The 25,426-nt window shown below is 48.4% G+C and overlaps 1 protein-coding gene across 7 annotated transcripts in view; it reads right to left on the bottom strand.

Annotated features, from left to right (window-relative positions):
* The window catches only part of HDAC5 (histone deacetylase 5), a 55,826-nt gene that overhangs the window by 23,778 nt on the left and 6,622 nt on the right, over window positions 1-25,426 (bottom strand). For 3 of the 7 annotated variants that reach the window (XM_016191993.2, XM_060203403.1, XM_060203406.1), the window contains one exon: window positions 14,130-14,204. The exons of 1 other annotated variant lie outside the window; for it this stretch is intronic. In XM_016191993.2, coding sequence (XP_016047479.1) covers window positions 14,130-14,204 — 75 coding nt within the window. Of the gene's footprint in view, window positions 1-14,129; window positions 14,650-25,426 lie in introns of those variants that run through there. 3 more of the 7 variants (XM_060203401.1, XM_060203404.1, XM_060203400.1) reach the window with 2 other exon arrangements.

The following is a 25,426-nucleotide window of genomic DNA, read 5'->3' as shown; positions in this document are numbered from 1 at the left end:
CAAAAGGGAAAATAAATATTAAAAAAAAATCCACTGTGCTACCGCCCAACCCCCTTCCCTATATATTTTTTAAAGTATTTATTTTAATATTTATTTATTTATTTTCCCTTCTTGTTGCCCTTGTTGTTTTTTATTGTTGTTGTAGTTATTATTATTGTTACTGATGTCTTCATTGTTGGATAGGACAGAAAGAAATGGAGAGAGGAGGGGAAGACAGAGAGGGGGAGAGAAAGATAGACACTTGCAGACCTGCTTCACGGCTTGTAAAGCAACACCCCTGCAGGTGGGGAGCCGGGGGCTCAAACCGAGATCCTTACACCGGTCCTTGTGCTTTGCACCATGTGCGCTTAACCCACTACACCACTGCCTGATTCCCAAAAATATTTATTTTAATGAGAGATACAGAGAGAAAGATGATAGATGCATAGAGGTGCTGGGGATTGAACCTGGAGCCTTAGAGTCTCAGGCATCAAAGTCTTTTCCATAATTATTGTGATTGTTTCCCCTCCCTCTGTGTATATATCTATGTATCTCTGTCTCTAGCAAAAGAAAAAAAAAAGGGGGGTCAGGTGGTGGCACACCAGGTTAAGTGCACACAGTACAAAATACAAGGATCCTGTCCTGGTTCGAGCCCCCAGCTTCCCACCTGCAGGGAGGCTTACTTCACAAGTGGTGAAGCAGGTCTGCAGGTGTCTTTCTCTCTCCCTCTATAACTCCCCCTCTTCTCTGTCCTAGCCAAAAAAAAATAATAATAAAAGGAAAAATTGGCCACTAGGAGCAGTGGATTCTTAGTGTAGGCACTGAGCACCAGCAATAACCCTGGAGGCAATGAGAGAGAGAGAGAGGAAGTGCTGTCATCTTGCCCCTCTTTCAGAAAAACAGAAAAAGAAAAAGAAGGTTGGCCTCTTAATGGTGAAGTCCTTGTGACAACAACAACAAGAAAGGAAGCTGGGGCCTGGGCCCAGAGTCCCAAATCTAAATACTGGGGGAAAGGGTTCAAAATAAAAAAGTGGCCCAATTAAGTGCAGGTGGCGCAAAGTGCAAGGACCGGTATAAGGATCCCGGTTCGAGCCCCTGGCACCCCACCTGCAGGGGAGTCGCTTCACAGGCGGTAAAGCAGGTCTGCAGGTGTCTGTATCTCTCTCCCCCTCTGTCTTGCCCTCCTCTCTCCATTTTTCTCTGTCCTATCCAACAATGACGACATCAATAACAACAATAATAACTACAACAATAAAACTATAAGGGCAACAAAATGGAATAAATAGTAAAAAAATAAATAAAAATAAAGTGGCCCAGGATATATGCAGTGGTAGAGTTCTGTACTTGCACATGTGTTCAATCCCTGGCACTGCACATGGCAGAGTGATGCTCTCGTTGGGTGTGTCTTCCTGTCTCTCTGCTTACTTACTTATCTATCTTGAGAAATAAAATATTTTTTTTTAGGGAGTCAGACGGTAGCGCAGCAGGTTAAGCGCACGTGGCGCAAAGCACAAGGACCAGCATAAGGATCCCAGTTTGAGTCCCCGGCTCCCCACCTGCGGGGGGGGGGGTCGGTCGGTCACTTCACAGGCGGTGAAGCAGGTTGGCAGATGTCTGTCTTTCTCTCCCCCTCTCTGTCTTCCCATCCTCTTGATTTCTCTCTGTCCTATCCAACAATGAGGAAATCAATAACTACAACAATAAAACAAGGGCAACAAAAATGGAATAAATAATTCTTTTTAAAAAAAATTTTTTAAATATATTTATTTATTTTCCCTTTTGTTGCCCTTGTTATTATTTAGATAGGACAGAGAGAAATGGAGAGAGGAGAGGAAGACAGAGGAGGGAGAGAAAGACAGACACCTGCAGACCTACTTCACCACCTGTGAAGCGACTCCCCTGCAGGTGGGGAGCCGGGGGCTTGAACCGGGATCCTTATGCCGGTCCTTGGGCTTTGCGCCACGTGTGCTTAACCCGCTGCGCTACCGCCCAACTCCCAAATAATTCTATTTTTTAAAAAAGGAATATAGTAAAAAAAAAATTTTAATTTAAATAGTTAAAAAAGTAAATAAAATAATTTTTTAAAATTTGTTACTGGATAGAGAGAAATTGAGAGAGAAGGGGGAGATAAGAGAGGAAGAGAAACAAAGAGACACATGCAGACCTGCTTCACCACCTGTGAAGCGACTCCCTTGTAGGTGGGGAGCCAGGGGCTTGAACCAGGATCCTAACCAGTCTTTGCACTTTGCGCTACCTGCGCTTAACCCGCTGTGCTACTGCCCGACTCCCAAAATAAATATTTTTAAAACAAAATTTAAAAACAGATCTAGTTGCCCAAGGGAAAGGCTAAAATTCTACTCCAAATACAGTATAAGCCAAGCCCCAGCTCCAAGCCCACTTGGAAGAATCACCAACTCCAGAATCTGTGACCCAAACTGGAGCAGTAGGGGAATGGTACCTTCAGTTTTCCCAGGAGAAGCCCTGTAGGGAGGGGGCACCACAGTGTGTGGACCTGCCTGTCAGGTCAAGAAGCTTAAACTTGGCTATGAAAAGACCCTACTCCTGGTGCCAGGTAGTGGTGCACCCAGTTAAGCACTCACATTACAGTACGCAAGGACCCAGGTATATTAAAAAAAAAAAAAGAAAGAAAAAAGGAGGTAGGCGGTAGGTTAAGCACAAAGCACAAGGACCGGCGCAAGGATCCCAATTCTAGCCCCTGTCTCCCCACTTTGCAGGGGAGTCACTTCACAAGTGGTGAAGCAGGTCTGCATGTGTTTATCTTTCTCTCCCCGTCTTCCCCTCCTCTCTCTATTTCTCTCTGTCCTATCCAACAATGACATCATCATCAACAACAATAATAACAGTATAATAATAATAATTAAAAATATTTATTTATACGCAAAGCAGAAATTGACTGAGTTTGGAGTATGGCACCAAAGTAAGAAAGCAGAAGTACACTAGAGTTTGCAGTGAGTACCTCCCTAATACTTCCTCTCCACTTTTCCAAGCTTTGGGTCCATGATTGCTCAACAATTTGTTTGGCTTTGTACGTTAACTCTCTTTTCAGTCACCAGGTTCCAGGTGTCATCAGGATGCCGGCCAGACTTCCCTGGATTGAAGACCCCACCAATGTGTCCTGGAGCTCAGCTTCCCCAGAGACATACCTTACTAGGGAAAGAGAGAGGCAGACTGGGAGTATGGACCGACCAGTCAACGCCCATGTTCAGCGGGGAAGCAATTACAGAAGCCAGACCTTCTACCTTCTGCAACCCACAATGACCCTGGGTCCATGCTCCCAGAGGGATAGAGAATGGGAAAGCTATCGGGGGAGGGGGTGGGATATGGAGATTGGGCGGTGGGAATTGTGTGGAGTTGTACCCCTCCTACCCTATGGTTTTGTTAATTAATCCTTTCTTAAAAAAAAAAAATTATTTATTTATTCCTTTTTGCTGCCCTTGTTTTATTGTTGTAGCTATTATTGTTGTTGTTATTGATGTCGTCATTGTTGGATAAGACAGAGAGAAATGGAGAAAGGAGGGGAAGACAAAGAGGGGGAGAGAAAGAGATACACCTGCAGACCTGCTTCACCGCCTATGAAGCGACTTCCCTGCAGGTGGGGAGCCAGGGGCTTGAACTGGAATCCTTCCGCCAGTCCTTGCACTTTGTGCCACCTGTGCTTAACCCGCTGTGCTACTGCCTGACTCCCTTAAAAAAATTTAAAAAGAAGAAGAAGCTCCCAGGAGTTGACACAACAGGATTGGAGGAAGGTGGCATACTATGAGGGCTAGGTGCATCCAGCTGCTAGGAATGTTGATGCAGGACACAGACAAGGTCTCTGTTGATAAACCCCAAGTCTGAGGAGTTATGTGCATAAAAGAGGAAGAAAGGGTAGATGAGCCTTGAGATAATCTGTTCCAACCTTCTTGTTCCGCAGACAAGGGGACAGGAAGATTCCATTAATGAAGCAGCAGTGAAACAAGGACCTACACCCAGGTGTCCTGAGTCCCAACTCAGACAGGTTCCCTCTGAACATAGATGTGCACCTTGGGTGCTCTGTGCATCCTAGGCCTGGGTTACTGACTCTCCCAGAAAGCATCAGGCTGGCAGCATCTTCCACCAGCACCTCTGCCCTCAAGTTGGCTCTTGCCAGGCTGGGGAATCATCTACTGTCCTCACTCTGTCTTATTGGAGAATGAGAAAAGATTCTGGTACCCTTCCAGGCTTTAAGGGACTTGGGAAGGAGGTAGGAAATAGCACTTCACACTCCTCCCTGTGATGTGACACTCCCATCCCCACCAGAAAGGGCAATTTCCCATGATCTATTTCTGTGCTCTTCCAGAACTAGGAAGGCCAACAGGTTTTACCACAATCCCAGCAGTATTTCTACATGTGCAATCAGGGATGGCTCTCACCTAGCAATTTCCACAATCCCGCATGTAATATAAGCAAACACAGCACACATAAATAGTTAAGAGCCAGGGCTCTGGAGTAAGAGAACACCAGGGCACCAGGGTTCATGTCGGGCAAAGCACCAGGCACCTCCCTAGGATGCATGGGCATCTGTGAAATGGGAGTAAGAATAGCACCCACCTCCCAAAGCTGTGAGAGACTGGAGAGATAACACATACAGAGGAGGTAGGCACACGGCCCAAGAAGATCTCAACAGATACTAGCTATGGCTATTATTAATGGCTCCTGACATGTTTCATTTCCTGGACCCCTTTGGCAATTCACTGAAACCAATAGATCTCTTCTCAGAATGTTTTTAAAGGATATATAGAATTACAGAGGATCAAGTCATAAACCTCCTTGCGTCAACAGAAGCTAGTCTCAGACCTCTGCCAAAGTACGGGCTAAGCCCTCTCATTTGGGATTGTCCCAAGGTCGATCTGTATTCCTGTCCTAATCAGAGCCCTTCCCACTGGGCCCCATGCAGAGCCAGCTGTAGTGGCCATCAGCTGGGCCCCCATGCTGGGAATGAAATCTCTAGGAAGAGTCTCCACCTATCCACAGCACTTGTAGCTGTCTCTTCTCCCTTGCTACCTCAAGGAAGGGCCACTCTGTCCCCCTCACTGAGTCCACAGCGGTGAGATCTCTCCTGTTCCTCAAAAACATTATTTAGCACAAACGATCATATGTTCCAGTCCTTGATCTCCAAGACTTAGTTCCAAGCATTCAGAAAGTCTTGCCTGGTATCTATAGTTGATGTGTTCACGGAAGGCCATACCTCCTTCCCTAACTTGACTCCACATACTCACTGAGGGCACTTAGCCCCTCTTTTCACAAGGCAGAAGCCACATGCAACCCACTTCAGGAAGGGCCTAAGTATCAGCAACTCAACTTTGCAGGTGACAGAGGGGGAAAGTGAGGCCAGAGAGATATCTGTCCACATGGTCTGGGAAGTGGCACAGTAGATAAAATATTGAACTCTCAAGGGTGAGATGTTGAGTTTAATCCCTGGGAGCACATGTACTAGAGTGATGTCTGGTTCTTTCTCTCTCCTCCTTTCTCATTAATAAAGCAATAAAACCCAGGGAGTTGGGCAGTAGTGCAGCAGATTAAGCACACGTGGATCCTGTTTGAGCCCCTGGCTCCCCACCTGCAGGGGAGCCGCTACACAGGCGGTGTGAAGCAGGTCTGCGGGTGTCTTATCTTTCTCTGTCTTCCCCTTCTCTCTCCATTTCTCTCTGTCCTATCTAACAACAACGACATCAATAACAACAATAACTACAGCAACAATAAAAAACAAGGGCAACAAAAGGGAAAATAAATAAATACAAATAAACAAATAAAAATTAAACAAATAAAAAATCTTAAAAAGAGAGAATCATTTGGAAAGAAGATGGGGAAGCCAACGATTGCCCTAAGGTCTTCTGGCTCTTTCTTTGCCACCCACAGGAGAAACCTTAAGGGCTGCTTCTGAATTTAAAGAGATGAAGCAAAGAGTCATACTCTGTATTGAGGATCTCAGGATCTAGCTGGGGATATAGCTCAGTGACAAAGCATGTGCCTGGTATGTATAAGGCTCTGGGTTCAATCCATAGTGACACGACACAACACACACACACAAACACACACACACACACACACACACACACACACACCCCTAGAATCTAGACAAGGGCAGCTGGCTAGCACAGTAAAAGCAGGAAGTATGGGGGTGTGTCAAATGAACAGAATCCCCAGGAATGTCAAGGCAGAATATGCCCCAAGGGGTACAGTGGCATGGTAGAGGTCACAGAATACGTCTCATGGGAAAATTAGCTGCCGATCTTGGGGTACTTACTATGTGGTGAAATAGATTGGCTTCTCCAGCCCAGCCATATCCAGGAAACACTTGGGCACCAAGCATGAGGTAATTCAGAGGCCACTAATCCTGCAGAGTCTGCAGCTGTTGCTGAGACTGCTTGCTCCACACCTGGGGTGGGCAGCAGGGCCCAAGACAAGAGCTCATCCTTACCCCACAAGTACAACTCAGCCAGGGCTGGTGAAACAGCTCATTTGTATAGTGCATTGCTTTGCTATGTGTGTGACCCACATTTGAGCCTGGCCCCCACTACATTGAAGAAGCTTTGTTGTTCTGGATTTGTTTGTTTTGCCTGTGTCACTATCTGAAAAACTAGATCGGAAGGGGCCAGACGGTGGCGCACCTGCTTAAGCACACGTTACAATGTGAAAGGATCCAGGTTCAAGCCCCTGGTCCCCACTGGCAAAGGAAAAGCTTCATGAGTGGTGAAGCAGGGTTGCAGGTGTCTCCCTATTATTTTTCCTTCTGTATCTCCCCCTCACTTCCCAATTTCTGTCTCTATCCAATAATAAATAAATACAAATTTTTTTAAACTTATTATTTATTATTGTAAAGAGACAGAAATTGAGAGGGGAAGACAGAGAGGGAGAGAGACAGAGAGATACCTTCAGCCCTGCTTCACCACTTGTGAAGCTTTCCCCCTGCAGGTGGGGAGCAGGGGCTTGAACCTGGATCCTTGCGCACTGTAATATGTGTATACTTAACCAAGTGCACCACCTCCAGGCCCCTACAAATATTTTTAAAAAGGAGGGGCAGGGGAGTCGGGCTGTAGCACAGTGGGCTAAGCGCAGGTGGCGCAAAGCACAAGGACCGGCATAAGGATCCTGGTTTGAGCCCCGGCTCCCCACCTGCAGGGGAGTCGCTTCACAGGCGGTGAAGCAGGTCTGCAGGTGTCTATCTTTCTCTCCTCTTCTCTCTCTTCCCCTCCCTCTCTCCATTTCTCTCTGTCCTATCCAACAATGACAACAACAATAATAACTACAACAATAAAACAACAAGGGCAACAAAGGGAATAAATAAATAAAATAAATATTTAAAAAAAAAAAAGGAGGGGCAGGCAGTAGCACAGAGGGTTAAGCGCACATGGCACAAAGCACAAGGATCCTGGTTCGAGCTCCGGCTCCCCACCTGCAGGGGGGGTCGGTCACTTCACAGGCGGTGAAGCAGGTCTGCAGGTGTCTATCTTTCTCTCCCCCTCTCTGTCTTCTTCCCTCTCTCAATTTCTCTGTCCTATCCAACAAAAACAATAGCAATACAACAATAACAACAACAAGGGCAACAAAAATGGGGGAAAAAATAGCCTCCAGGAGCAGTGGATTCATAGTACAGGCACCAAGCCCCAGCAATAACCCTGGAGGCAAAAAAAAAAATATATATATATATAATATATATTAAAAAAAAAAACAATTAGCCTGGAGTGGTGAAATCCCAGACACAGGGAAAATTAGTAAAACCAAATACAACCCAGTTCTGAGAGTTCAGTATGCTGCTATGCCCACCTGGCCATATGCCATAGTCCCCCCCACCCCTGCTGGAGTTTACACACTTGCTCCCCAGTATCTACACATTGTCTCTCTTCAGACTATCGGCTGCAGGGAGCTGGATGTGCCCCCACACTGGAGTGACAGCCCTCCTCCCTTTGCAGAAGGCCTTTCTCCCAGGAGTCCCAAAGTCCACCAAGACTTCCCAGGAATGCTGGTGACTCCAAGTGTGTCCTGAAAAGACTCACATCACAACCAACTGAGAGCTACAAAAATGCTGATTCCTGGGTTTCCCTAAGGATTCTGAACCTGGGGCCGGGTGGTGGTGCACCTGGTTGAGCGCACATATTACAATGTGCAAGGACCTGGGTTCGAGCCCCCAGTCCCCACCTGCGGGGGGAAAGCTTCACAAGTGGTAAAGCAGGGGCTATAGGTGTCTGTCTGTTTCACTCTCTATCACTTCTTCCTTTTTTTTTTTTTTTTTTTTTTAACAAGAGCACTGCTCAGCTAGTGGTACAAGGGATTGAACCTGGAACTTGACAGAGCTTCAGGCATGAGAGTCTGTTTGCATAACCATTGTGCTATCTACTCCCCCCCTTCTCTCTTGATTTCTGGCTGTCTCTATCCAATAAGTAAAGATACTTAAAGGGGGGGGGGCAGGTGGTGGTGCACCTGTCAAGTATACACACTACAGTGCACAAGGACCCAGGTTCAAGCCCCTGCTCCCCACCTGCAGGGGGAAAGCTTCACAAGTGGGTGAAGCAGGGCTGCAGGTGTCTCTCTTTCTCTCTCCCTCTCTACCTCCCCCACTCCTCTCAATTTCTCTCTGTCTCTATGCAATGATGAATAAAAAAATTTTTAAGTATTTTGCATAACCATTATGCTATCTCCCTGGCCCGGGAATCTGTATTTTAATCTAGATTTTGGTGATTTGGCTGAAAGTGAATGTTTGAGACCCACTTTCTCACAGTGTCTCCAGGCTAACTGCACTTATTCCTGCTGCCAACCTGACAGCTGCTACAGCTGTGAGTGTGGACACAGTTAATCTGATTTCCTGTCTGACAGCTGTGCAGGAGGGACAGCTGAGGGTCTAAAAAACAAGAAGAGAGCATGAAGACAGAGCGGATAGGAGCAGGGGAAACTGCCTACATGGGATAGGGGGTTTGTCTTCGCTGCTGAGGCCCCTCTCTTCCCCTTGGACTGCAGTCCCTGCAGGGAGGGAGATAGCTGAGCAAGTATTCTCAGAGCTCAGAGAAAACAAAGCCTCCACTCAAAAAGTTCAGGAATTTCTCCAAAGCCAGCCTGGCCTCCATCCTCTAGGAGCACAAGCTACAGGCACGCTGAGACCCAGCAAGCAATCTGCTCTGTGTGCTCTATGAGAGTACTGCGACACTGGGAGACAGCATGAGCCACCCAGTCCCCAGGCAGGTGGCAGGTCTTGTGCCAAAGGTTTTTCCAGTCTTACAAAGACATATAGCCCAGCCCAGCTGTAACCTCATCCCTTGGGGGAGGGGGGACCCAGAGCCAAGTCACAGGTACAGTCTACCTTTCCATTCAAATCTTGGGACCCACACCTGTGTATCTGGGAAAGGGGCAGGTCTGGAGAAATAGCTCACCAGGTAGGGTAACTGCTTGGCTCATGCACAACCCAAGTCAAGCCCCAGCACTACCTGGGAGTGTGCTGTGGCACCAAAGGAAATGGTGGTGCTGTGGTGTTTCTTTCTTTCTCTCTCTCTCTCTCTCTCTGCCTCTCTCTTTCTGAATGGAAGGGGAAAAAATCACTTGCAGAGAGATTACACATGCACAAGACCCTAAGAATGTCCCAAAGAAAAAGGAGAAAGTGGCACTGAAATCAAGCCCACACACTAATGATTAAGCCATGGACTCCTCTTTTTATCTGGAAGAAGGGCCACCATCTGAAATTCTGACAATGGAGCTTTTGTGCAGGTTAGCAACGGCTCTGCTCAGAGATTCAGAGTCTGAATCCCAGCTGCCACTTTATTCTGTGACCTTGGGCAAATTCTTTAAACTTTCTGATCTTCCAATTGCAAAACATGGCTATTATTAGCTTCCTAAAAGAGATAAAGTAAGGAAAATACCCAATACCTTGCACTCGGTGCCTATTTAGTCCCTTCCAAGAGTCTTGCCCTTTCTACCTTCCCTGCACCACCATCCCCCACCTCACCCCCACATTCTCACAAACTCTCTATCTCTGTCTATCTTAGAATAGTCTGAAGAACATGGATAAAAATATACAGGGGTGGTCCAGTGGACAAAACACTGGACTTATAATATAAGCATGAGTTCCAGAGTTCTATCCCTGGCAGCACATGTACCATAGTGATACTGTGGTTGGTTCTCTCTCTCTCTTTCTCTCTTTCTCTCCCTCTCTGATGCATACAAATATTTTAAAAGAGAGAAATAAGTTGGTGCTAAGCTCAAGGACCAGCATAAGGATTCCAGTTCGAGCCCCCAGCTCCCCACCTACAGGGGAGTCGCTTTACAGGCGGTGAAGCAGGTCTGCAGGTGTCTGTCTTTCTCTCCCCATCTCTGTCTTCCCCTCCTCTCTCCATTTCTCTCTGTCCTACCCAACAACAACAACATCAATAACTACAACAATAAAAAAAGAAAGAAAGAGAGAAATAAAGTGAATATACAAGGGAGACCAGGAGTATATCTCAGTGGATAAAGCACTGGACTCTTGAGCATCAGATTCCAAGTTCAATCCCTAGCACTGCAAGTGCCAGAGCAATACTCTGGTTCTCCCTCTTATTTCTTTCTTTCTTTCTCACATAGGACACACACACACACACACACACACACACACACACACACACACACACACACACACACCATGACACTGAAGCTCCCTTCAAGACAGAGGGGTCAGGCTTGAACTTGGTTGCTCAAACGGCAAAGCAGTGCACTATCCAAGTGAGGTATGTATTTCACCAACCCTATTCTGGTTCTTTCTTCCTCTTCTTTTTAGGCTAGACCACTCCTCCTCTTATCTCTCTCTCTCATTAATAATGATTTTTAAAATTTATTGGGGGATTAATGTTTTATATTTGATAGTAAATACAATAGTTTGTACATGCATAACATTTCTCAGTTTTCCACAAATACAATACAATACAACCCCCCCACTAGGTCCTCTGTCATCCTTTTTGGACCTGTACTCTCCCCCCCACCATCCCCAGAGTCTTTTACTTTGGTGCAATACACCAGTAATGATTTTTTTTTAAAGGATGTACAAGGAAGTGGCCATGAAGTGGTGAAGTGAATAAAGGGCTGGATTTTCAAGTATAAGATCCTTAACTTGGTCCCCAGTATCACATGTGCCAGAGTGATGCTCTACTTCTCTCTTGTTAATAAATACATTTAAAAAAATTAAAGAGATATGGGAGTATAGTGGTTATGCAAAAAAAAAAATTTAATGCCAAAGTCCCAGTTTCAATCCCCCAGGACCACCATAAGCCACAGCTGAGCAGTGCTCTGTTAAAAAAAAATGAAACAAACTGACAAGAATATACAGGGAATACGAGGGATGTATCTTAGTGGGACAGCACTTGCTTTGTGTGCCTTTTGTGTGAAATCCTGGGTTCAACCTTTAGCACCAAACAACAGCAGAAAAAAATTATCCAAGGGAAAAACCCAAAACCCTTGGCAATCCCCAATATCCATGGCACCCTTCCTGGCACAAGCAGGATCCTCAGCCTCCCTCTGCATGCCTGTTCACCACATCCTACACTGACAAGCAACAGCTCTGCCCAGGCCAGGCTGGAGGAGGAGGCAGGGACTCCCTGGCAGCAGTACATCCTGGGGAATCCCACATGGAGTTGAAGTTCTGGGGTTCCTCCGGCTGAGACCAGGACTGGATGAAGGGGTGCCTGTTTGATGTGCCAATGTTGTGGGAAAGTAAGGTGGAGACCCATCTATCAAGAAAGAGCTCTGAATGCAGGAGCTAAAGCAGTGGTTTGGGTCCCATTCTCTCTGGAGAGGGGAACAGTAGAAAGTACCCCCTACTGCTCATGCCAAGGTTCTAGTTCCCCTGCTGTCTCTAATCAGCAAGCCCCAGAATAGAGACCCGGAGTCCTGCCATCAGTCCTGGATACCAGCCCTTTCCAGCAACACTCATTCATCCGTGTGCCAGGCACCATGCTAACTGCTGGGGAATGGCAGGGAACTAGGCAGCCCAGAGAGCAAAGGATGCCTTTAAAATAGAGTTTCAAAGTTTGGCCACCAGAACCCAGACAGATACTCACTACCCTAGAAAGCCCCTTCCCCCAGTCTCTTGGGCTGGGAAGGCCTGGCGACACACACAGTCCAAGAAATATCCCTGGTCACCTGCTTTTTCAGCTACAGGCTTCTGCATCCTGTCTGGAGACTGATCAAAGATGGGAAGAGGAAGGGGGGGGAGGGGACACGAGGCTGCCTGGGCCCTCGTGGCCGTGTTTATCCGGGGTGGATTTTTTTTTTAACCCAAAGGTTAAAGCGTTTCTATTTGAAACATCTATTTACATTCCAGAGTCCAAAAAAAAAAAAAAAAAATACAAGGCAGCCGAGCTCCAGGTCTATATCTGTCCCCAGTCGCGTCACAGACACAGCATCAGAGCTGCGCAGAAGGGACATTCTTAGCCCTCTCCCCGAGCCACTGAGGTGACTCACGCCTCCCTCCTGCCAGCACAGACCATGCCACTCAGAGGCAGTGTGTGTGCCTGGAAAGGGGGTGGAAAGACAGGATCTGGAGAGGAACTGGCTGGGGGTGAGGAGTTCTACACAGGGCAGGCAGTCTTAAGGAAAGAGTGAAGAGAAGGGTTCCAGTTTGCAAAAGGTTCTAGGGTCTAGCTGGAAAGAAGGCAAGAGAAGAAGTTGGGGAGAAAACTTCAGGTCTGCTGCCAACTACTGCGGGGAGACATAGGACAGTGGAGACAGGGCGGAGGCGTGGGCTGATAGGGTATCTGCTACATGGGACAGAAATGCTCCCAAGCAGATGCTTTGCAGCCAACCCTTGGCTTCCCAAGAGACTACCCTGACTCCCAGAGCCCTAGGGGTAGGGAACAGCAGGCAAGAACCAGAATCGGAGCTGCAGGGTCCCCAGACCAGGGCCAGGCCAGTCCTCCATAGTTTATGCCTCATCACAAGGGTGCAAGTATTCTAAATGGTTGGCCCCCAGTGCCACACCCCTATACTAGGAAACTACATGGGCAGCCCATCCCTGGCAGGTGGCAGGCTTTATTCCAAGGGTTTTCCAAATATTCCTAAAGCACTGTCCTCTGACATATCCCAGTCCAGTTGCAACCTTATCCTTGAGTGGCTCAGAGCCAAATCTCATGCACCTGTGTGGGCACACAGCTCCCACCTTCCAGTTTAAAGCTTGGGAGCCACACCCACATATATAGAGGCAAAGACTCCCTACTTGCTTGCATACACACACACACACACACACACACACACACACCCCAACACCCAAATGCCAAACCACTGCCAGGAGAGGCCAAGCGGGCATGGGTCCAGTGGGCCCCTCCCTAAAGGAAGCATCTTGTGGTGCCAGCCCAGTGGGGAAGCTGTGCCAGAAAGCTTTGATGCTGCCAGCAGGTTCCTGGGAGAGAGGGAGGGAGTGGCCCAGCTCTGGGGGACCCCACCCCCAGGAAGGGCCAGAAAAGTTCCTGCTGAGAAGGTGGCAGGGTTAGGGAGCCCATAAGCCTGCACAGGAAGGGATAGCTGAAGTAATTACACTTTATCCTCCTGAAAGGGGCATACACATGCCAAGGCCTGCAGAAAGGAGAGATGTGGGGGAGCTGGGAGCTGAGAGCCAAGGTCCCCTGTCTCTGCTTCACTCCAACACAAGTGCATTAAGCTTCCTCCCCAGGTAAGTTCTCCCAAGAGGCTCCTAGCCAGGGGGCTGGCAATAAGTATTGCCCTCCTCCTACTGCCCCCAAGAACCAGCAGGAGAGGCTGGGGAGCCTTCACTCTCATGAACACTGCAGCCCTGGCTTCTTTCCGGAGCTGAGGCTGGGGAACAGACAGTGGAGGCAGGTTACTGACCCACTTCCTCCCCTCTGACCACAGTGCCAACTAGGCCAGGATCTTCTAGTAATCCACAGCCCCCAGCAGCTGGTACCGACCCTGTGGAATGCCAAAGGGACTTAGAGAGATGCAGTGGAGTGCAGTTGAAGGGAATGGTGGGAGGGCAAGTTCTAGACCAGGGAAGGACCAGCTCCCCTGTGCTCCACAAAGTCATCCAAGAAGATCTGAGTAGGAAGACCCTATCTAGGGGAGTCTCAGAGCTGAATACTCAACCCCAGGGGCAAGGATGCCCCACAGCAGAGAGCAGGCTGGAACATCAAGGCTAGACTTACCTGCCACAGGGATGCCGTGTAAAGGGGTCCGAGGCAGGATCTCCAAGGACGGTTCCCGGCCTGACATCCCATCTGCTGAGAAACAGGATTCCGTCTCATAGATAGTCTGCAGCATCTCCACGAGCCCCTGAGCTTTGGGCACCAGCAGCATGCCAGGGAGGGGGCCGCCTGAGGCGGGGAGTCAGCCAAAGCAGAGGTGGTGGGCAGGGCCCTTGCTACTCAGGGGACACCCTCAGGCTGCTGCTGCTGGGACCCTTGGGCTGGGGAGGTGCCTCATCTGGCCTAGGCACTCCACTCCTGGCCTCCTGGTAGCAAGGGGAACAGGGAGGCCTGGGAGCTACAGGCCCAGCTCTCCTGTATGGGGCATTGAACCACTGGTCTTTCCCCAGCTCCCAGGAGCCGGGGTTTGTATGGCTGGGCACTCAGGGAACAGGAAGGGGAGCTCAGCAGGCAGGCGGGCTCTCTGTGTTCCCTCCCAGTCCTGGGTGACAGCTCTGGGCCCGGCTCCCTGCTCCTCCTTCCCGAATGAGCCGCCGGCAGCTGGCAAGAGACTGAAATAGCAGTTGGGGGAGGGCCCTATCTATAAATAGGTGGAGCATGCTCAGGGAGCCGCAGGCCGGCTGCCAGGAGCCCAGGCCTGGCTGAGGCCCCATGGGGGGGAGGCGCGTTCCACCCCAGGAGGAAGCACCAGGGAGGGGGATGGGAACAGAGGAGGGCCTGCACTCAGGGCCAAGGCCACAGAGCCTGGTGGCCAGAGGCTATGCCTGGGAAGGGCTGGCCAGAGGATCCAATCGTCTGGGAGTAGCTCTAGTGCTGTTGTTTGCAGGTGAGGGGCTGTCTACCCTCCTGCCACTCAGAGTAGGCAGAGGAAGCGGAAGGGCCTAGGAGAGGGTGGCAGAATGGACCAACAACCCTAGTGTTGCATCTTTCCTAAGTACCAATAACCAGATGGAAGTTTGTTTATTCTCTCCCCTCTCAGCTGGAAGGTGTCTCCCTACCCAGTGACCAGCAGGGAGACACCCCTGAGCAACAGCAAAATGCATCTCCCTCCTGCTTACTAGGGTGTCATATTTTTAGGCTGCTCAGCTTCCCTCCAAGGGACAGGGACACTTTTGCTGGATAGGCCTCGCCCCCACCCAAGAAAGGGGACAGGGAGCATCTGCCCAGTCTCTTCCCTGGCAACATGACAGATACAATGCTAAGAGCAGTACCTACATCATTTGACTTATTTTGCACGATAACCTCAGGAGAAAAGTGCAAGTGGGGAAGCTAAGGCACAAAGAGATGAAGTCACTTGCCCTGGTCATAAGCAGCCCTACCTGCTTATGTACAAGGTTTCCATGTTGAAGGCTCAAATCAAAGTGCTGATCACCACAGCCCACTGTTTTCTAAGTGAGTGAGTTCATGAAGCTATCCTGAATTTATATGTGTGTGTGTGTCTGTGTGTGTGTGTGTGTGTGTGTCTTCATTCCTGAATTTCCATTAACTTGTATGATGGGGCTAGATGGTGGCTCACCTGACAAGCAATAGAGCACACATATTACCATGCACAAGCACCCAGGTACAAGACCCTGGTCCCCACTTGCTGGGGGAAATCTGAACAAGCGATGGGACAGTGCTATAAGTCTCCTCCCTCCAACAACAACAAAAAAGACTGGCTGCTGGGAACCAGTGGTGGATTCATGCAGGCACCAATCCCAGTGATAACCCCAGTGGCAAAAAACAAACAAAAAACACTACAATGACCCCTTGTGGCTGGAGCCCTCTGGAGTTAAGAGGACAATGACATCTGGCCCTTCCCCTCAGGCCTGGCAGAGCAGCCCTCTTCCTGGGGTCCTGCTGGGACCTATGATTGGTGTCTGTGAGGACTGGTGCCACCCATCAAACACCATCACCACTAGCTAGTCCTTTCTCCCCGGGTCATGCTTCCCAATGGTGCAGAGATCCCACTTGGCCCCCTGACCTCACTGGAGCCTTTTAATAGCCTGGTTATTCCTGGACCTGCATCCCCCTCCCCCTTCCTGATGTCACAGTTGCTATTTTCAAGCCCCCTTATGGCCCCTCCTTGCCCCCAACTCCAGGCATGGAGCCAGGGACACCTGTCCTCTCTGGACTAGATGACCTCACCCTCCTGTCGGGAGCGCTGGAGAAGCTGGCCAACCAAGGACACAGTGGCTGAGGCTCCTGAAGCCCATCTCTGAATGACATCTGCCAGCCAGGAATGGCAAAGAGACCGCCTGCCCTCAGGCTGTGACAGCACATGGACAAGGAAGGTAAGAGATGGGTTCTCCCAGGCCTGGAAAGATGCATGAGGGGGTGTAGGAACTGGAACTAAATACAGATCTGGAGTCTCCACACCTCAGTCAGGAAAGAAAGACTCCAGAAGAATGAGGATGGAATAGTTCTCTCAACAGGAGGCTGGCTTTGGTGAAAAATTGGGTAGATTTGGGAACTTCATTCCCTGTACCCTGCCCCAACTTCATCCCAACCAACCAGGTTTGACTCTGGAGGAAAAAAATGAAGGGAACTCAACATCCTCTCACTAAGGTGGCAGGCAGCAGATTCAAAGGAGTCCAGAAAGCCGGGGGCAACAGCCCCTCCCAGCCCCAACTCCACCTACCCACGCTTGGAGCAACCAGAAGGGCTGGCTAGCCCAGTCCCAGCAATCTCTGCCTGCCCCGGGCACAGGAGAGTACAGCAAGGGAGCTCTGATAGAAAGCAAGCCAGTCATCAGTTACAATGACTCAAAAGCAGATTCCCCAGAATCTGCAACAGTCAGAAGCCTATAGGCCAGAGAGTTCCTTGCTTATAAAGATCGGAGCACCCAGGAGACTGGGCACCTAGAGAGAGCCAGAGCCAGGAGAGGAGGCCAGCAGCTGGCACTGTTATGGCTTCCAGTAACAGATGAAGTGGGAAGCAAAGTGTCAGACAGCCAGGCATTCCTCAATGCAATTCCCAGAATGCTTCAGGGGAACAGGAGAGACAGCTTGCTGTGGGGCCAATGTCTCCTTTTCTTCTGAAAGGCAGGTGAGACATGTCTCACCTAATGTCTTCATAATGTCTAACCTCAGTCCTTCCTGCTTTATAGTCCTTCTCTATCCCTGCCCACCTAGCTTACCCACTTGTCATCCTACCAGCCTAACAGAGCACCCAGCAAGCATGATGGCCAGCACCACCTCTGCAGACCATGATGATCTAACAGCCTCCCTGAGAGGATGGATTCAGGTCTCCTAATCTTTTAAATCCGGGTGGCCTGGGAGGTGATACAGTAGATACAGTGTTGGACTAGCAAGCATGAGGTCCTGAGTTTGATCCCTGGCATTATATATGCCGCAGTAATGCTGTGGTGTGTGTGTGATTAGTGAATATATAATTTTTTTGGAGGGGCAGGTGGTGGCGTACCTGGTTATATGCACATATTACAGAGCACAAGGACCAAGATTCAAGCCCCTGGTCCCTACCTGCAGAGGAATGCTTTACAAGTAGTGAGCAGGTCCCTCTCTTTTCTTCTTTTTTTTATTGTACTTTTAAAAATGTTTTTATTTATTTATTATTTATTCCCTTTTTGTTACTTGTTGTTTTATTGTTGTAGTTATTATTGTTGTTATTGATGTCATTGTTGTTAGATAGGACAGAGAGAAATGGAGAGAGGAGGGGAAGACAGACAGGGGGAGAGAAAGATAAGACACCTGCAGACCTGCTTCACTGCTTGTGAAGCGACCCCCCTGCAGGTGGCGAGCTGGGGGCTTGAACCAGGATCCTTACGCTGGTCCTTGCACTTTGCGCCACATGCGCTTAACCTGCTGTGCTACTGCCCGACTCCCTCTCTTAAAATGTATTTATTTATTTATTTATTATTGGACAGAGACAGAGAGAAGTTGAGAGGGCAAGGGGATATATAGAGGGAGAGAAACAGAGAGACACCTGCAGCACTGCTTTACCACTCGTGAAGATTCCCTCCTGCAGATGGAGACCAGGGGCTTGAACCTGGGTCCTTGCACACTATAAGTGTGCGCTTAACCAGGTGTGCCACCACCTGGCCCCTCTCTATCTCCCCACCCTCCCTTCTCAATTTCTCTCTGTCTCTATCCAATAATAAATAAAATTTAAATATATATATATATAGTTTTTTTAAAAATCAGGAGAGACAGCGTAACAGTTATGCAAATGAACTTTTATGTCTGAGATTACAAGGTCCCAGGTTCAATCCCCTTGTACTACCATAAATTAGAGCTGAGTAGTTCTCTGGTGTGTGTGTGTTTGTGTGTGTGTGTGTGTGTGTGTGTACATGTATGATTAAAAATAAAAAGAGGTGGTCGGGCAGCAGCACAGCAAGTTAAGCGCATGTGGCGCAAAGCACAAGGACCAGCGTAAGGATCCTGGTTCGAGCCTCCAGCTTCCCACCTGCAGGGGGGTAGTAGCTTCACAAGCAGTGAAGCAGGTCTGCAGGTGTCTATCTTTCTCTCCCCCTGTCTGTCTTCCCCTCCTCTCTGGATTTCTCTCTGTCCTATCCAACAACAAGGACATTGATAATAACAACAATAATAACCACAACAACAATCAAAAAAGAAAAAAACAAGGGCAACAAAAGGGGAAAATAGCCTCCAGGAGCAGTGGAGCTATTTATAAATAAAGTAAGTATACATGTATACATATATATATATGTTTTCCCCTGCCTCCTGGGGTTATCACTGGGGCTCAGTACCTGCACTACAAATCCATTGCTCCTGGAGGCCATCTTTTTTCCATTGTTGTTGTTGGAGAGGACAGAGAGAAATTGAGAGAGGAAGGAATGATGGGGGGGGGGGGAGAGACACCCGCAGACCTGCTTCACTGCTTGCAAAGAGACCCCCCCTGCTGGTGGGGAGTCAGGGACTTGAACCAGGAGCCTTGTGCTTTGCACTATGTGTTCTTAACCCAGTGCGCTACCATCCATTCCTCAAGTAAATATATATTTTTAAAGATCTGCAGGGAAGGGGTGGTTCAATACTAGGTCCTTGTGTTCCTCCAGGTTATTTTCTGGACCCAAAGGCTGAACTAAGACCTCACTGAAGGGAAGACAGTGAGTCTCCTTTGTGTAGAATTTAAAAGTCAAAGTCAGTGGATCAAGAGGTAGTGCAGTGAGGAACTGAACTTGGAAACATGAGGTCCCGAGTCCAATCCCTAGCATCTTGTGTGTTCAAATGAGGTTCTGGTTTGTGATGTTTCTTCCCCCACTCCACCCTCCCATCTTGTGTTAATAAAATCTTTTTATTTTTTAATTTTTTAACCACAGCACTGTTCAGCTCTGTCTTATGGTTGGTGTGGGGGACTGAACCTGGGACGTTGGAGCCTCAGGCATGAGAGTCTGTTTGAATAACCATTATGCTGTCTACCCTCCACCCTATAAAATCTTTAATGAAGACCGGCATAAGCATCCCAGTTCGAGCCCCTGGCTCCCCACCTGCAGGGAGGTCACTTCACAAGCAATGAAGCAGGTCTGCAGGTGTCTGTCTTTCTCTTCCTCTCTCTATCTTCCCCTACTTTCTCCATTTCTCTCTGTCCTATCTACCAACAATGACATCAATAACAACATCAACTACAACAACAATTAAAAAAAAGGGCAACAAAAAGGAAAGTAAATAAATATTTTTTTAAAAAATAAAAAAAAAAACTTGAATGAAAAATAAAACTAAGTGGTCCGGGAGGTGGCGCAGTGGATAAAGCATTGGACTCTCAAGCATGAGGTCCTGAGTTCGATCCCAGCAGCACATGTACCAGAGTGATGTCTGGTTCTCTCTCTCTCTCTCTCTCTCTCTCTCCTCCTATCCCTCTCATTGACAAATAAATAAAATATTTTAGGGAGTCCGGCGGTAGTGCAGCGGGTTAAGAGCAGGTGGCACAAAGTGCAAGGACCGGCATAAGGATTCCGGTTTGAGCCCCCAGCTCCCCACCTGCAGGGGAGTCGCTTCACAGGCGGTGAAGCAGGTCTGCAGGTGTCTATCTTTCTCTCCCCCTCTCTGTCTTCCCCATTTTTCTCCATTTCTCTCTGTCCTATCCAACAACAATGACATCAATAACAACAACAATAACTACAACAATAAAAGAAGGGCAACAAAAAGGGAATAAATAATTATTTAAAACAATTTTTAAATGTTTTTAAAAATTGAAAAAGAAAATTAAAAAGTCCAAGACTGGCCCAGGAGCACCCCAGATAGGAGAGTGTGGGGTGCCAGATGCCCTGGGCAAGCTGCCAGGCTTGCCTGCCCTCCAGTTTTCTCCTGTCCTTGGAGCCCAGTCATGCCGAAGCCCATCAGCATCACTGCCAGGTGCTAGGTCCCATGCAAGGTGCTGGCTGAATGCTCTTAATGGAAACTAAATCCAGGAAAAATGTGAACACCTACTTTGGCATCTTTCACCTCCCCTCAGGCTTGGTCCTGCCTCCTCTCATTGTTCCATTCTAAGTCTTTGATCCCTTTGGAATGATGGAGGAGGGAAGAAAAGGTGAAGGAGAGCCCAACTATGGTGGGCACAGAGGTGTGCCAGGGGACCCCTGCCTACTCTGGCACTGAGCCACTTTCTCCTCCTCAGGGCTGTCCATCATCCCCAGGAGGTTCAGGCAGAGCCTGAGCCCAAGGCTGGAAGGCAAGATGCAGAGGTGCCTGGCTCCACTCCACACCCATGCCCCAGTTTCTCTGGTCACCCAGAAAGGAAGGGGCAGATACCCTCCCCCCGGGAAAGGGAAGGAGAGAAAGTGTGGAGCGTGCTGGGAGGTGCTGGGCAGGCAGGTGTTGTCATGAAGCTTGTCTCCCTCCCACGCAGGGGCTAAGATCCTGGCTGCCTCCTCCTGGGGCCCTGTCACCACACAGACAGGCTGGTAAGGCCAGGTGGGTCTCATTCTCTTTCAGCTCTGGGCAGCAACAGAATAGGCCTCACTCCCAGGTCTAGGATAGCTTCTCTGGCCTGGGCTGGCCAAGTCCAGGCAGGGGGTAGATTCCTTTAGTCTTTGAACCCCACTGAGGGGAGTAGAAATGATCAGTTGCAGAAAAATAAAGTCTCGTGGTCTGGGAAGTGGCACTATGGATAAAGCACTGGACTCTCAAGCATGAGGTCCTGAGTTCAATCCCCAGCAGCACATGTACCAGAATGATGTCTGGTTCTTTCTCTCTCTCTTCCTCTCTTTCTCATTAATAAAAAAATAAAATCATTATAAAATAAAAAAAATTAATTAGACAGAAAAATAAAGTCTCAGGGTGGGGGTAGATAGCATAATGATTATGCAAAGAGACTCTCATATCTGAGGCTCCGAAGTCCCAGGTTCAATCCCCTGTACCACCATAAGCCATAGCTGAGCAATGCTCTGGTAAAAAAGTAAAATAAAATAAAAAATAAAAATAAAAAAGAAGTGGAGGGTTGTATTGTTGTATGGAAAACTGAGAAATGTTATGCATGTATTTATACTGTATTTACTGTCAACTGTAAAACATTAATCCCCCAAATAAAGAAATCAAAAAAAGAAAAAAGAAAGTCTCAATCCTCAGGCGTTCGAAGAGAAGCCAGAAACCAGGAAGTGCTGCTTAGAGAGCAGATGTTCCCTTCAGCAGCCTCCACCTGTGTTCCCAGCACTGCACAAGAGGCAGACAAGGTCAAGTGCTGGTGCTGAGTCCAGTCAGGAGGTAAGCTGATCAGTTCCCACTCCCCAAGGAGGAGGAGTGAACCCCAGAAGCTAATAACTCCACGTCTCTACCTGACGCCCTTCACCAGGGACACTGGTGACTGACTTGTCTGCTAGAGGAAGGTTGGTGATACTCAGCAGGACCTTCTCAAATAGAAAAGTTCCTGGGAGAAAATGAGGGGAACAGGGAAAAGCAGAAAACTTTGCTCCTGTGGCCAGGAAGAAGGTTCAGTGGTGGAGTGTGCGATGGACATGGTAAGGCCCTGAGTTGGATCCCCAGCACTATACATGCTAAAGTGTTACTCTGACTCTCTCTCATAAAGAAATTCCTCTTGAGGGTAGGGGAGATAGCATAATGATTATACAAAAAGACTCTCATGCCTGAGGCTTCAAAGTCCCAGGTTCAATCCCCCCAAACCACCATAAACCAAAGCAGAGCTGGGAGATAGCTTAGCCAATAGAGTGCAAGCTTTCCATGAATCAGAGTCTGGGTCCAAGTACCCAAATGGGAACACCATGCAGGGAGGAAGTGTCATAAGTGGTGGAGTGGTTGTCTTTCCCACTCCATATGCCTCCTTCTCTAAAGAGGGAGAAAAAAAAAAAAAAAAAGGAAAGGAAAATGTCCTTCAGCAGCACTGGAATTATGTAGGCATGAAGCCTCATCAAAAACCCTGATGGCAACAACAAAAAAAGCAGCCCAGAGATCATCCATGTTGGCACTGTAGAGATTTCTGGTGGGGTCGGATGGCGGAGTACCAGTTAAGTGCACATATTACCAAGTGCAAGGACCCAGGTTTGAGCCCCTGCTCTACACCTGCAGGGGGGCTGCTTGCACCAAGCACCAGAACCCCCAGCCCAGATGCCTGTGAGTTTTAGGAATAGCAGGTGCTGAGCCCTCCAGAGAGGGAGAGAGGTCTGGAGGCCCAGCATCTCCCCAGCTCAGGGCAACTATAACTCCACAGGTGGGAGAGCCAGTCCAGGAGCCCCAGGGAAAGCCAGGGAGGGAGGCTCTTTGTGGGAAGTCCCTAGCTAATGATCCCAGTTCCTCAGCCTCTCCAGAGCCCTAAAATGAGGTTCCCAATCTCTGACACCCTCCTTCCCCAACACAAAGAAGACAGCATCTCCCCCTACTGGGGGGAGCTGGAAAGCCAGCCAGGAGCTGAAGTGATTCCATAAGCCCAACCAGGAGGCCCTGCAGCCAGTTCGCAGGTGCTCCCAGGCTGCCCATTTGCTGCACTGGACATCTCCAGCTACCACCATACACCCCTGCCAGTCCTGAAAGAAGAGGCTAAAAGGGTAACTTGGGCCCTATGTCTACAAAAGCACCCAGAGGCATCATCTATCAAGGTGGTACACTTTATTTACTTAGAGACAGTATGGCAGAGAGCACAGCACTGAAGCACTTCCTTCAGTGTGGGGGAGGCTGGGTGCAAACCTGGATTGCACACATGGCAAAGCAGTGTATTATCCAAGTAAGCTATTTAGCTAGCCCAGTATACTTCACTTTTTAAATTTATTTTATTCTATTAAGATTTTATTTATTTATTAGAAAGATAGGAGGAGTGGTCTGGGAGGTGGCACAGTGGATAAAGTGTTGGGCTCTCAAGCATGAGGTTCTGAATTCAATCCCAGGCAACACATGTATCGGAGTGATGCCTGGTTCTTTCTCTCCTCCTATCCCTCTCATTAATAAATAAATAAAATATATTTAAAGAAAGATAGGAAGAGAGAGAAAGAAGCAGAGGGGGCAGGTGGTGGTACACCTGGTTAAGCGCTCATATCATAGTGCACAGAGACCCAGGTTCAAGCCTCTGGTCCCCACCTGCAGGGGGAAAGTTTCATGAGTGGTGAAGCAGGGCTACAAGTGTCTCTTTGTTTCTCTCCCTCTCTATCTTCCCCTCCCCTCTCCATTTATTTGTCTCTGCCCAATAAGAAGTAAATAAAAATATTTCTTAAAAAGAAAGAGAAAGAACCAGGCATCACTCTGGTATATATGCTGCAGGGATTGAACTTGGAACCTCATGCTTGAGAGTCCAGTGCTTTATCCACTGCGCCTACCCCCAGACCACTAAAATTTGTTTTATTTATCTCATAGGAGAGACTGAGAGACAGGGAGAAAGAGCAGAACATCACTCTAGTATGTGCAACACTGAGGATCAAAATCAGGACCCCATGTTTCCAAGTCCAGTGCTTGTCCTACTGGGCCTCAAACATGGTATACTTTAACCTTTATTGTAAGAGAATGAAGCCCCAAGACTGGGAAATGTCCTTCCCAAGCCACCAATAGATGCCTGGGCAGCTTCTGTTCCCTTGGTCAAGGATTAGACCCCAGGTATAACTGGACATGGGACCTGGACAGTGTAGTGGCTCAGCAGGAAAGAACACCTACAGCTACTGCTGGGGACAGCCACCTGTTCCAGTGAGATGGCAAGGGATGGGTGAGAACCCACCAGGCCTCTCTTCTTCCTTCACCAGCCAAGCCTCCGAGAAGGAAGTGGAAGTCAGAGCTTGACAACCTCCTGTCCAAGCACTGGAATCACACACACCTCTCACATACAAAACATGGCCCAGCAGGCTGAATGAATGAAGGTAACAGCAGAAATGGAGGATATGAGGGGAGCCACAGACCATGCAGGAGGAGCCCCCCCAGGTAAAGCTGGCACTCCTCCCACTGACACTCCTCTCTGCTTATAAGGAGGGGGCACAAACCCAACCAGTGCTATCAGCTTCCTGCTTTCCTTGAGTCTGCTGGAACCCAGAGGACACTGGGTAGATTCTCTTCCATATAAGGCCAGTACTGGGTCCTCACAAAAGAGAGTATTAGGTCCAGCAAAGTGGTGGTGGGGAATGAGATGGGAGGGACCTGGGTCCCCCAACACTCCTTCTGCACCATCATACACATGTGTTTTCATCTCTTGCTTCCTTATCTCTATTTTGATTTGTTTGTTTATTTAGCATCGTCATTATTTTTGTGTGTGTGTATGTGTGTGTGTGGTGGTTGTTGCCACTACAGTTACAGCTGGGGTTCAGTGCAAGCACTATCAATCCACTGCTCCTGTGGCCATGTTTTCTTCTTCCTCCTCCTCCACCACCACCACTACTACTTCTCCTCTTCCTCCTCCTCCTTCTTCCTCTTCTTCTCCCTTTCTTTTATATTAGGTAGGACAGAGAGAAACTGAAAGGGGAGGAAAAGCTAGAAAGAGAGAAAGATAGACACCTGATGACCTGCTTCACTACTGTGAAGCCTCCCTGGAGGAACTTGAACTCCTTGTGCATGGTAACATGTGTGCTCAATCAGATGTAGCCCGGCCCAGCCCAGCCCCTATCTCTAAAAGAAGGAAAAATGGGCCAGGGACATAGCTCACTTGGATAGTGTGCTGCTTTGCCATGTACGTGACCCAGATTCAAGCCTGGCCCCCCACTGCATTAAAGAAAGTTCTGGTGCAGTGCTCTCTTTCATTCTCTACCTTTTTTGTCTTTATAAAAAAATAAATAAATGAAGAACGTTTCTCTATTCTCACAGGAAAAAAAAAAAAAGATGAATGGGGGTGGAGCTAGGGGGAGTTAAAGTTGGACAAGATGGACTCTGGTCCTTAAGTCTGTAGGGAAGGAGACAGCTCAGGAGCAAAAGCAGTTATTACAC

This window comes from Erinaceus europaeus, chromosome 12, assembly GCF_950295315.1.
Source record: "Erinaceus europaeus chromosome 12, mEriEur2.1, whole genome shotgun sequence".
Taxonomy (NCBI): Eukaryota; Metazoa; Chordata; class Mammalia; order Eulipotyphla; family Erinaceidae; genus Erinaceus; species Erinaceus europaeus.
The sequence above is the reverse complement of the archived record's forward strand: the minus strand, read 5'-3'. Positions and strand labels throughout refer to the sequence as shown.